Below are 12,522 nucleotides of genomic sequence, written 5' to 3' on the forward strand. Positions count from 1 at the left end.
GGTAGGCTACACACATGATCTTGACAATCTCTTAGCCTCTTGTCTTTTTTACATGTCTTACTCTGCATTTAACTTAAAATATTTTATTTTGTACTATAAAACAGCATAGGCTTCAAAATAAATAGTTTTTATTGAAATAAAATGTTATTGAAAAATTGTAAAGTGGTCATTTGAACTACACGAACGAACGTTTAAAAAACAATAGGCCTATACAAAATTAAAATTGAATAGCTCCATAACGAATTGAGAAAAGCGCGCGCAATGAGTAATAAGTTGGGTTAGAAAAATAACTAAATTATAGTTTTTTTTTTAAAGTATAAAATATTTATGTAAAGAGATAAATATTAAAATAAAAAGTGCTTAAAGGAACACAACTCTTCTTAAGTGGAAGGAAGCTTTTTTCCCTCACATGGAATATAGAAAGCACGGATGCATTATTTGGGTTAGTAAAATAACGAAATTATAGTGTTTATATCGAGTCTATAAAACACGAAAGAATAACAAATATAGGCTATCGGAGAGAACACTCATTTAAACAGCACACACCGGGACATTTGACTGCAAATCACATTTTTCACAATGTTGATTCTTCTTGCAATCATAATGCAATGGACTGTGGCCTACATTAAACCTTTAAATAAAAGGTTGACACAGTCATATACAATAAACAAGCTTGCACAGCGACAGGAAATAAAAAATTAACGCAAAAAACCTGCCTACCCTTCCAGAGCATGCGAGCAAAGCAAAGCGGATCTTCACTCATGAACTGCTCACCGGTAAAATGACGTGCGCTCAAATCCTGCTCTGACAAGACATTTCTCAGTACTGTAGCCTACTATACTTGTAGCCATTAAAACACGTAATTAGTTTCAGTTTAAATATTATAATGTTATTTTTTTATTTCATTTACGTTGAAAAGTGAACAGGACACATACGATGCATAATGTCAGAAGACGGGGGTCTTCAATAAGTTTAATAACACTTCAATAAGTTTTGTTTTGTTGAAAGCCTTTCTTTTAAGTTAATTTCGTTTTGTATAAATTGTATCTTAATTTTAATCAATGTTTTATCAATAAAATTGCCCGGGTTTAATAAATAAGCAAATAGCCTATAACAGACAATGACATGGAGTCGGCGGCGCCGCATGAACAACGGCTTAAATTAACTACTAGATAAAATAGGCAAAAAAAACTTTAGTCAGGGGCAGCCCTTAGGCTACTATTTATTTCTGATATACCTATATTTGATCCAGCATGTCACAAAGGGAGTTCTGGGTTGAGCGGCGGTGCTGAGCGGAAGGAGCTTTTGAAATGAACAGAATCTCCAGAAAGGCATTGTAGGAAATATTACCGCTCTTTCTACACACACACTGCAACAGTCACAATATGACCTCATGTATGTTTTAAAAACATAATTCAACTTATAAATAATACTTTTGAATGGGCCACTTAAAATGTTTATTACAAATAAATTATTAAATTCTAAAAATTAAGAAAAAAATTGCATCGCATTTGCAATCCTTTGCAGCACCCCCACTTCCCGCGCCCCAGATGATATCTGTCCTCTGGAACGCTATCACTTTTCATTTAAAACGGTTTATTTGAAACAATTATTTTTCAAATAGATGGAATTCGAAATACAGGCCTGCCCCTAATAAAAGCCTGCTTCAAATAAAAGCCAGTGACCTTCTGCAGTTCAGGTAAATAAAGGCTAGGGCTGTGCAATTAATTGAATTTCGATTTCGATTTTGGCTCCCAACGATCACCAAAATAGTACAATCGAGAAAAAACGATTATTTTGCCAGGTTCAGTTTCGCAAGAACACTCTCATTTTGTCTTGCGTTCTGAATGAAACGCGCACGCGCACATCTGCCACTCCCGAAGTCACAAACTCTCAGGTCTCGTTACTCGTGTGCATATCATCCGCTGGAATTTAAAAACTCGGCGCGAGTAAAGATGGCAGAAGGAGGGCAGTTACAGCAGTGTTTGGTGAGCAAAAAAGGCAAAACCAACTCCGTTGTCTGGGAACAGTTTGGCTTCGAGGAATCAGACGACGAGCAGAAACATGCTACGTGCAAGATTTGCTACATAGTGGCTGCAACGCAAGGGAACACCACGAATTTGTTTAACCACTTGAAAATTAAACTCAGTGACCTATGACAATCTAATAAAGAAACAAAAACTGACAAGAGCAGGGGTGCCGTGTAAACGTCCTTTTTTTCCTTCATATTTTTTCTCTTTGTAAACTTTGTTCAATGCATGCGAGTGCTGTCGTGTGTGTGAATATGTCCAGTCATTTTCACCGTCATCACCCGGGTTTAGTGCCAGAAGACGCGAATGAGAAGTAGCGCGCGCTGTGAGAAAATGTGTCTCTGTGCGCTCATCCGAGAGCGCGCACACGTCTCACAGCGCGCAAATATTGAGTTCTCTTTGAAGTCTTGCTCTTGAACGGACAACTCACACAAAACGTATGTCAACGTCCATCTTGATGAGTATTCTTGCAGACATAGTCTGTATATGCCTTAAATAAACTTTATACAGTCGAGAAAGACGACGCATATCTGAGCTCTAGGTCTTAAAGGGGCAGTAGCCTTTACTGCTGTCTGTTTAATGTCAAACAACAAAAGACAAGGACATCACTCACTACTCTTGATTGAATAGCCTTTGTAAGTTTAATAGGATTAATCTTTAATTTATGCACTCAAATATGCAATGTTATTTTACATTTGATACATTTCTGTACCTGAAAACTAATGTTAGACGTACCTGAAAAACCTGAAAAGCATATCTAGCCGAACCATATTGTTGATCTTATTTATTTGTGGTTATCATTTTTACTTGAATACTTTTATACTTTGATTTTAATGTTATATTATTTATTTTAATAGTTCAAAAAGTACAACAAATGTTACAATTTCAATTGAATTGTTGAAAGGTGTCTTTTTAATAAATGCAACACATTCCCAAAGTCATGTGAAATAATCGTGATTTCAATATTGACCAAAATAATCGTGATTTTGATTTTTTCCATAATCGAGCAGCCCTAATAAAGGCCCCGGCTTTTATTTGAGGAAATACGGTATGCATATGTGTTTGGGACAGAGAGGAACCCGGTCACATTTGCTGCAGATATATGCTGCCCATAATAAATAAAAGCACGAGACGTATTCGGGTCGGAGAAGAACACCGGAAAATGTGACCTAATGGACAATATTCATCTGTATTTCCAACACCCGCCACGGTTCAGCTGCGCGAGACAAACACTGGCAGTGTGAAAGCCCAACGGGCGCGCGCGGCTCCTGCTCTCCACATGCACAGCTTCTGCTCTGCCACCGCGTGCAATGTGAAACCGCCGTTACAGAGCGAACAAAGCAGTTTTATTCGGCTTCTGTTTAAAGTACTCCCACACTTTTGAATGTCGCTGTCTGGCTTTATATGATAAATGATCATTTTCACTATGCCCGGGAGCAGAAGCGGCCGTTATTCTAGATCTGTTCTATTCTAGAACGTAAATAATGAGACCTGTTTATCTTCAAGATAAACAGGACTTTTATGCATTTAAAAAAAAAAAATCAAAACACACTGCTGTGACATCAGCATGCATTTATGATTCTTAAAATCCCCATAAGAAATGTCTACCTTCACCATTAACCTAAAATTTGGGTTCAGTTCAATTTTCTTCTACAGTTCTCTTCACAAAATCAACTTCAAATATAAATTCAATAAGAACACAGTGGTAATGAATTATTAGCAATACCAAACATAACAGGACATAATGTTTAACGTTTATTAAACAAAATGTGTCGGGTTACGAATGTAACCCTGGTTCCCTGAGAAGGGGAACAAGACAATGCTTCTGGCTTGACGCTATGGGAATGCCATCAGCGTGACCAGTGTCTGAAACACATGTTACATGGCAATTGATTGGCTGACGACAGTCTGTGACCAGATGGGCACGCACTGCAGAGGGGCTCCGCGATAACCTCCCGTGCTGGGTTGCGTATGGAGTGAAAACAGTATCAAAACCTTTCACAAATGCACACGAGAGATCCGCACGCACACCAATCCACGAATGCACGCGAGAGATCTACAGACAAAGCAATCCACAATGAATGAGAGAGATCCACACACACAAAGCAATCCAGAAATGCATGCAAGAGATCCACACACACAAAGCAATCCACAATGCACGAGAGAGATCCACACACACAAACCATCCGCAATGCACGAGAGCGATCCACACACACAGAGCAATCCACGAATGCATGCGAGAGATCCACACAAACAGCAATCATGCATTATTGTCCTTTGAGTCTTTGCTCACAATCCACAAATGCTTTATCTGTACCTGTAATTTAATGCAGGGGTTTTCAAACTGAGGTCCGGGGACCCCCAGGGGTCCTCCAGAAGGTTCTATGGGGTCCCCAGAAAATTTCAGAGAGTAAAAAGACAAAGCTTAAATGTTTAAAGTCTACTGAACTTTCATTGCCGTACACATACTTTCCAGAATTGTATAAGTTTGCTTTGTATCTTTCTAGTGAGTTTTTCTCATAGTCCTTTAACTCGCTCACTGGGGTTGTAAAGCAGTATTCTTAACACAGTTAATTTGCTGCTTACATACATTTATTGTGAAAGTTGCTTATACAAATCATTTTTAATAGAAAATGTTCTTCTTCGGGTTTATACATCTATCATTAAGTATAGCCAATTTAAGTTTGGAAATGTTGTATTTATAATGTCACACTTACTATTTATCTAACAGTTTAAAATGTTTTTTTTTTTTTTCATATATAAAAATATATAGATGGATTTTAGGAAGGGGGTCCCTCATAAAAGGTTCATCATATTTGGGGGTCCTTGGCATCATAAAGTTTGAAAACCCCTGATTTAATGCACAGTAAATCATGAGTGATCATTGGTGTTGTTCTACTATAGAATGCCCCAGAATATGTGCTTTTGTACCTGTGGAATCTTTTGAGAATGTCGTTCCGTGGCCTTGATTCACAAATGCACAGAAGCCTATCTGTATCTGTCCCCATTACCTGCAAAGATGTGATTCGGTGTCCTTCCTCCTGAGGGCGCTTACCGGCCTTCGAGCTGAATCTTCCAAAAGGCTAGATTCATTCCGTTTTCTGACTTGGCGAGACAACTGAAGTCTAAACATTTTTCACTAAATATCATATACATAAATGCAGGGCTGTACGTTAACTTTTTTTGCAAATAGCACCGGTGCTACAGAGGTTGAACGTTTTGTAGCACAGGCCAAACAATTGTAGCACATGTATAAAATGCCTGTTACCATGTCTGAAAAATGCAACAAAAAAAAAAATGCTATAAAATACAAAACAGTGTATTTAAGATTAAATATAATAACAATTAATATTATTATATTTTACAGAAAACAGATAATTAGAAAGGTCTAAGGTTTTATTATAAAATATTAAATTATGATTTAAAAAAAACGTGACTAATGTATTTTTTTTGTCAGGAACCCTAATGCATCCAATGAGAGGAAAAAAAGTATACTGTACACTTCTCTACACCGTGAAACACTTTACAGATACAGAATATAATAAAATAATATTTCTGCCTCATTCTGTGATGTGAAGCACATCCGATTTGAAAAAGAAACAATATTGAGTCTATAAAAAACATGAAGCACAACAAACATATCGTAAGAACACGTTTAATCAGCATACACACCAGGACATTTGACTGCACATAACATTTTTGACATTGTTGATCCTTCTTGCAATCAATGCAATGGACTATGGCCTACATTTTAACATTTAAATAAATGGGTTATTGAGCTGTTTACAATATACAATAAAAGAGCCTGCACAGCGACAGGAAATAAAAATGAACGCAACAAAAACCTGCTTACCAGAGCATGTGAGCGAAGCAGAGCTCCACTCATGAACTGCTCACCGGTAAAACGACGCGCGCTCAAATCCCCTTCCGACATTAAATTTCTCTGTACCCTAGTATACTTGTTGTAGCCATTAAAACACAGTTTTATATGTTTAAATATTATAATATTATTTTTAGCCTATGTTGATTATGAAAAGTGAACAGGACACATAAGCTAAGATGCGAATGTCAGAAGACATGGGGGTCAGAAATGATTTTGACCACTTCATTAAATTTCGTTTTGTTGAAAGCCTTTTTTAAAAGTGAATTTTGTTTGTATAAATTGTATCTTAATTTTAATCAAAGTTTATCAACCAATTGCCTGGATTTAATAAATAATAAGCGAATATAGCAGACAATGACAACAACGGCTTAAATGAGCTACTCGAGAAAAAAACTTTTGCTGGGGCAGCCCTAGCTACTTATTTCAGATAGGCCTATGAGTCCGTTGCTTTCACATTCACGCGAATCGCGGCACAGTTCGAGTGCCACCGAACTCAGACCACCACCTCCAGGTAGTGTCGGTTCCAGTACCTCAGGGCGCACCGAGCTCCGCATGACAGTTTCCAACTGAACTGCCAATGACTCACAGCGCTTGCAGAGATAGCGCAGCATGTACTGTGAACCTATCGATCTGCTCTGAACAGTGCTGTGCTTCAACTGCACATATATTTATTTAAAAATTTAAGCCTCTGCAATTTTGGTTTAATTTCAGTCAATCATGCAGCCCTAGATAACCTCGCTCACACAAGCACAAAACATATTCTCACCTCACGCAAACGAGCCATCTCGCATGATAAACTGTATTGCACGCGTGCTACTGGGGTAAATGTATTAATCGCACAATTAATGCACTTGGCCAAAATGTACTTTTGAAAATAATCATTTCATATTTTAAAATATTTTTTTATTGCATTTATATTTAGACCTTTTCTTTTATTTAGTTTTTTGTGTTATGTTTGTTTTCTTTTAGGATTCATTTACAAAACTATCGGTTGATTAATCTTATTGGCCAGAGTTGGCCAATTTAGTTATCATCTGTAAAATCCACTACCGGTCAACCTATTCAGTATGGTAACTTTTTTTAGGAAACGTAATGAATTGACAGCCTGAGCAAACAATTTTTTTTCTATAAGAGAATCATGAACAATTATGATAAGTAAGGTTACCACCAACCTGCTGAGTGAAAAATGTTATTTCAAACCCTGTGTCTACTATAACCGACATACTTTGATATTTTTTAAAAACCTACCAGTTGTAGAATCTCTGAAGAATGAGGATCTTGGTCCAAGAGAAGTTCCTTCAACTGCATTTTGCGACGTTCTTGGGTGTTCTTAAACAATGGACTCTAGAGAAAACCTTTAACGAATGTGGTATTGATATAACTTTCACTGCTTTAAATAGTAACCAATTTGTTCAATTAGAAGGCAGGGACTTAAGAAATTAATGTAGAATATTCTATTCCGTTGGTTTAAACAGCTCCCACCACGCGGTGCGTGTAAGGCACCAAGTGCTGAAGGGGGCACCACAAGAAAATCCTCCTCGCTCTTCCTCCCTTCCTTGTGGGGACGGGCATCGCCTTAAAGGGATAGTTCACCCAAAAATGAAAATTCTGTCATTAATTACTCAACCTCATGTTGTTCCAAACCTGTGTCCTTCGTTCATCTTCGGAACACAAACTAAGATATTTTCTATGAAAGCCGAGAGCTCTCTGACCCCTCCATAGACAGCAATTTAATGAACACTTTCAAGGCCCAGAAAGGTAGTTAAAAATTTGTTAAAGTCCATATGACTCCAGTGGTTCAACCTTAATTTTATGAAGCAACAAGAATACTTTTTTTTGCACAAAAACAAACGAAAATAACGACTTTAATTCACAAATTCGTTCTAGCATGTGTCAGTCTCCTATGCAGTTTCCATTGTAAATATGCAACGCTTTTGAGTTGTACTGCAGCCGACGCTGTTCACGTGAGCACCACGACACATCCGTGTGTTGATGACACAGGATTTACACTATATTTACAATGTAAACTGCGTAGGAGACTGTTGATACACACTTATAGAAACTACATGAATGCATTCTCATAAACGCATAGGTACACATATTGCACACATATTTTTGTCTATACAAAAATACATTCAAGGAATCGTTCATTCAACAATGGAAATTCTTTCATAATTTACTGCCGTTTCAAACTTCTCTTCTGAAGAACACAAAAGAGATACTTGAAGTATACTACAGCTGTTTTTGTTCATATAATGAAACTCAATGGGGTCAAACTGTTCAAAAATGACAAAGGTAGTGTAAAAGTAATCCATACAACTCCAATCCAACTCATGTATACAAAGTCCAAATCAAATGTGGCAACCTGTCAAAAATATCAAAACCTGTTGCCACTTGTCATGATTTGGCCTTTGTGTATATAAGTTGATCAACGATAGAAACTCTTAGACCCCTTTGACTTTCATTGTCTGGAAAAAAATAAAAATTCATCAAACATCTCCTTCTGTGTTCCACAGAATGTTTGACCTGAAGGTGAGTAGAATGTTTGGTTTAACCATTCATCTACCTTAAATGAACTTGCATAATAAAAGTTTCAATATATTTTAAATGGTGATTTATTCATTATTTGCATTTCCTCAATGTCTTGCCTTTAGGTGTGTCTGTGGCAGGAAAAAGAGCTGTGGTAATTGGCCGCAGTAAGATTGTTGGTGCACCAATGCATGACCTTCTCCTTTGGAATCATGCCACTGTAACAACTTGTCATTCAAAGACTGCAGACTTGGCATCTGAGGTAAAGAGCTCTGGAGCATTGTTTACAAATATTAATTTTATAATTTTATTTTGTTTGTTTTTTTGCAAAAAAAAACAAACTTGAAGGGGGGAAAATTTATATTATCTAATCAAAATCCGCACACACACTGTTCACATATTAGAATACTAAAGTATCAAAACTATGAAATAAGACATGGAAAGAAGTCTTGAAATCAAGTATCAAGTGGCTTAAGTAGCATTTAAAACTTTAGTTTTATGAGGCTTGCATTAGTCTGGTTATGAGTATGGCAACAGATTAATCAAAAAGAAGCTGAAAAATGCTGGGAACCATATTGTCTCCCCAGGAAAATTAGGGGTTTAACCATAAAGCTGTAGAAACCTTATTTTTGTTTCTTTCAGTTTCTTCTGCTTAGCAGGATGGTCCCAATCCCAATTACTCAGGTGCACAGATACGCATTTGTCCGACACTACGCAGCTATAAGAATCAATTTGCATTTTGGATTATAAATCCCCTGATTCCTTGATTCAAGTCCTACAAAATGTATATCTCCGATTTCATTTCTGTATAACCATTATGAATTTTCTTAAACTACTTTTTCTAACTCCTCCTTGGCCGTTCGTTCGATCTTCACCAAAGTAGGCACCGAGCAGCTAGGGACCGTGCTGGCAAAAAACTTATCAAAATAATTGAGATTCAATTGAAGCATTGCAAAGATGAAAGTTAATTAACTGGTCAGGCAATGACCATTTTTACGAGTTGACCTATATCTGTTGAATGCAATGCTCTTTGGTTAAAATTCTAAAATTCAATTTGTTTGAACAGCTATTTCAACTCCCTCTACTACAGGGGGCCACAGGATAAGGAATGTTTTAAGACAAATTTCTTTCTATCAGTTTCCATCTCTTTGAGTTGAAATTATAAATGCATTGATCAAGTTTATAATTTGTGTAACTGATATATTTACAGTAAAACTGTGAAATGCTTTTAGATCATTAAATGTTTATTTAACTTTTATAGACCCCAATAAAATATATTTTTGAAGTTGCCAGACATGAAAAAAATATGTTGCTGTTCATTTAAAATGAAGAGACCATTTTATTTGTATTTTCAATATATACAATTTCTATAAAAGCACTAATTTACTGTTGTAAATTTTCTCTGCATTTCCAAACTGCTTGAATAGTGATAATTCTCATTTGCGCACTCCTTGGTTTGTGTTGTAGGTGGGAAAGGCAGACATCCTGGTGACTGGAATTGGTAAACCTGAGATGGTTCGTGGAGAATGGCTGAAGAATGGTGCTGTGGTCATTGACTGTGGTATTAACACCATCACAGGTGTGTATGTGTAACAGATTTTTTTTATCTACTATGTTTTCGGATTCATTTACGAAGTTATTATTTGTTTGTTTGGATATTTTCTGCATTTCCCGTAGTTGTTTAAATGGTGTCAATGAATTAATTAGTGATGTCATATTTTTCAGGAATATTAATAATCAAGTTTTAGATGATCAATTGTATATACATATTTTGCATGCACAAAACCAAAAATAAAATAATTTTGGAGCAACATAGGACAAGTGTTTTTTATTATATTTTGTTTTTGTTTTAAATGAACGTGTAACAAATGGACAGTATGTTGTAAGATATTGTACAACTTATTTGAAATGTGAGGAAAAAATGGATGTAATTGCAAAAAGTTGTTGTGATTTTTCTTCTGTAGTATTATTAGAAGTCCATGCACTGAAAGGATTGTCTGAAATGTGAATTTAGGCGAACTTGTCAAATCCATGGTTCAAATACATAGTCAATTAGTTGTTTACATTTTACCTCAGACAGCAGCAGAGCAAGTGGAAAGAGAGTTGTTGGAGACGTTCACTATGACTCAGCCAAAGATCAGGCTGCGTTTATTACACCTGTACCTGGAGGAGTTGGCCCAATGACTGTAGCCATGCTCATGCAGGTACATTATTCCTGTTTCTCATGGAGATCACATTTGTTATGATTGGGTTTTTAATATTGCGACACAGTGAAGTAGCCTGTCTTTATTATGGTTCTTAGAAAATTCATTGCTTGCTTTTAATGTCACAGAACACAGTTCTGAGTGCCAAGCATTTCCTTCAATCACAAGAACCTGGGAAGTGGAATATAAATTACACCAAACTCAATCTGCAAATACCAGTTCCAAGGTGAGATGCAGTTTTCCTTTTCAGCTATGCAAAACACAAGAGTGATAAGAGTGTATATTATAGGGTTAAGGTGTTTATGACTTTCTTCTTTCAGCCAAACACAATCTGTGTTATATTAAAAAATATCTGGCCAGTGGTCACTCTTCTGCCGGAACTAGACTTGTGTATGGCCGTTAACCAGTGATTATAGTTTATAATATTTTAATATTATAATATTTATAAAGTTATAAATATGGAACAATATGAAACATTTTTCTCACAAAAACGCATGGCTTCGCTTCAGAAGGCCTTTATTAACCCCCTGGAGCCGTATGAATTACTTTTATGATGGACGGATGCACTTTTTGGAGCTTCAAAAACTCAATTTGGCTCTATTCACTCCCATTATAAAGCTTGGAAGAGCCAGGATATTTTTTTAATATAACTCCTGTTTGACTGAAAGAAGAAAGTCATATACACCTAGGATGGCTTGAGGGTGAGTAAATGATGGGGTCATTTTCATTTTTGGGTGAACTAACCCTTTAATTAGAGAGTGACTTTTATAGGAATGGTTGAAAAAATTACCATTTTGCAATTTTATTTACTCACTTTCTTGTCAATCGAAAGCAGAAATCTGATGGCAGTTCACAGTGACCATGGACTGTAAATTAACAACAAATTTAAGTGTTTGACTTGATATTTTCAGTCTGTTCCTCAAACAAACCAGTTGAATGGCTCTAGAAGACTTGTTTAGACTACTATTCATGCATTTCTTTTCTTGGTGGTGTGATTTTATTTATTTTGGGGGGGGTTTCATTTATGAACAATTTCCTGCAGTAAACAGTTGTTGAAATTAAAATTGTTCCTTTAATTTTGACTTTTTGTTCTTGTAATTTAATGGCTAGTTTGTTTATTTTTGTCATGCAGTGATGTTGCCATCTCTCGTTCCTGTGTACCGAAACCCATTGATTGTCTTGCTAAGGAAATTGGTATTTTTTCGGATGAGGTTGAGCTCTATGGCAGGACCAAAGCCAAAGTCCAACTGAAAATAATTGATCGACTGCAGGCTCAACCTGATGGCAAATATGTGGTTGTTACTGGGTAATTTTTTTCTCTGTCAAGTGTTATACTTAGAGATGAAAATCAAATTGACATTTTACAGACATGTATTGGGTTGGAGATTTTGATACTTGTGCAAGAAAGTAACATTTTGTTTAATGTAGAATCACTCCAACTCCTCTGGGTGAAGGAAAGAGCACAACTACAATAGGGTTGGTTCAAGCACTCGGGGCTCATCTCAAACTTAATGCATTTGCAGCTGTGCGCCAACCATCACAAGGCCCAACGTTTGGCATCAAAGGTAAGTTATGCTAATAAGACATATAGTCATACGCCAATTGGTTACCACTGAGGTTGAAGTTTGGTCAAAAATGTGTAAATAATTATATGCCAAGTTTTGTTTACCAAGCAGTTGATTTATAGTTCCACATGGCAAAGCAAGTGATTTTCCTGTGCAGTCGTGATGATTTTTTTTGTCAGCGGGGAGCATCTATGAAAAATGTAATTCTCATATCTGTAGGTGGTGCTGCTGGTGGGGGCTACTCTCAAGTTATTCCCATGGAAGAGGTATTATTTTTTTATTTTCTTTGGTCAAGTGCTTGGTTGGTAAAG

The 12,522-nt window shown here is 36.4% G+C and overlaps 1 protein-coding gene across 3 annotated transcripts in view; it reads left to right on the top strand.

Annotated features, from left to right (window-relative positions):
* Window positions 1-12,522, top strand: part of mthfd1b (methylenetetrahydrofolate dehydrogenase (NADP+ dependent) 1b) — a 58,126-nt gene that overhangs the window by 33,340 nt on the left and 12,264 nt on the right. For all 3 annotated transcript variants that reach the window (XM_079833901.1, XM_079833903.1, XM_079833902.1), the window contains exons 7-13: window positions 8,568-8,704; window positions 9,910-10,021; window positions 10,519-10,646; window positions 10,775-10,872; window positions 11,779-11,952; window positions 12,075-12,211; window positions 12,431-12,477. In XM_079833901.1, coding sequence (XP_079690027.1) covers window positions 8,568-8,704; window positions 9,910-10,021; window positions 10,519-10,646; window positions 10,775-10,872; window positions 11,779-11,952; window positions 12,075-12,211; window positions 12,431-12,477 — 833 coding nt within the window. The remainder of the gene's footprint in view (window positions 1-8,567; window positions 8,705-9,909; window positions 10,022-10,518; window positions 10,647-10,774; window positions 10,873-11,778; window positions 11,953-12,074; window positions 12,212-12,430; window positions 12,478-12,522) is intronic.

This window comes from Gobio gobio (assembly GCF_949357685.1).
Source record: "Gobio gobio genome assembly, chromosome: 13".
Classification (NCBI taxonomy): domain Eukaryota; kingdom Metazoa; phylum Chordata; class Actinopteri; order Cypriniformes; family Gobionidae; genus Gobio; species Gobio gobio.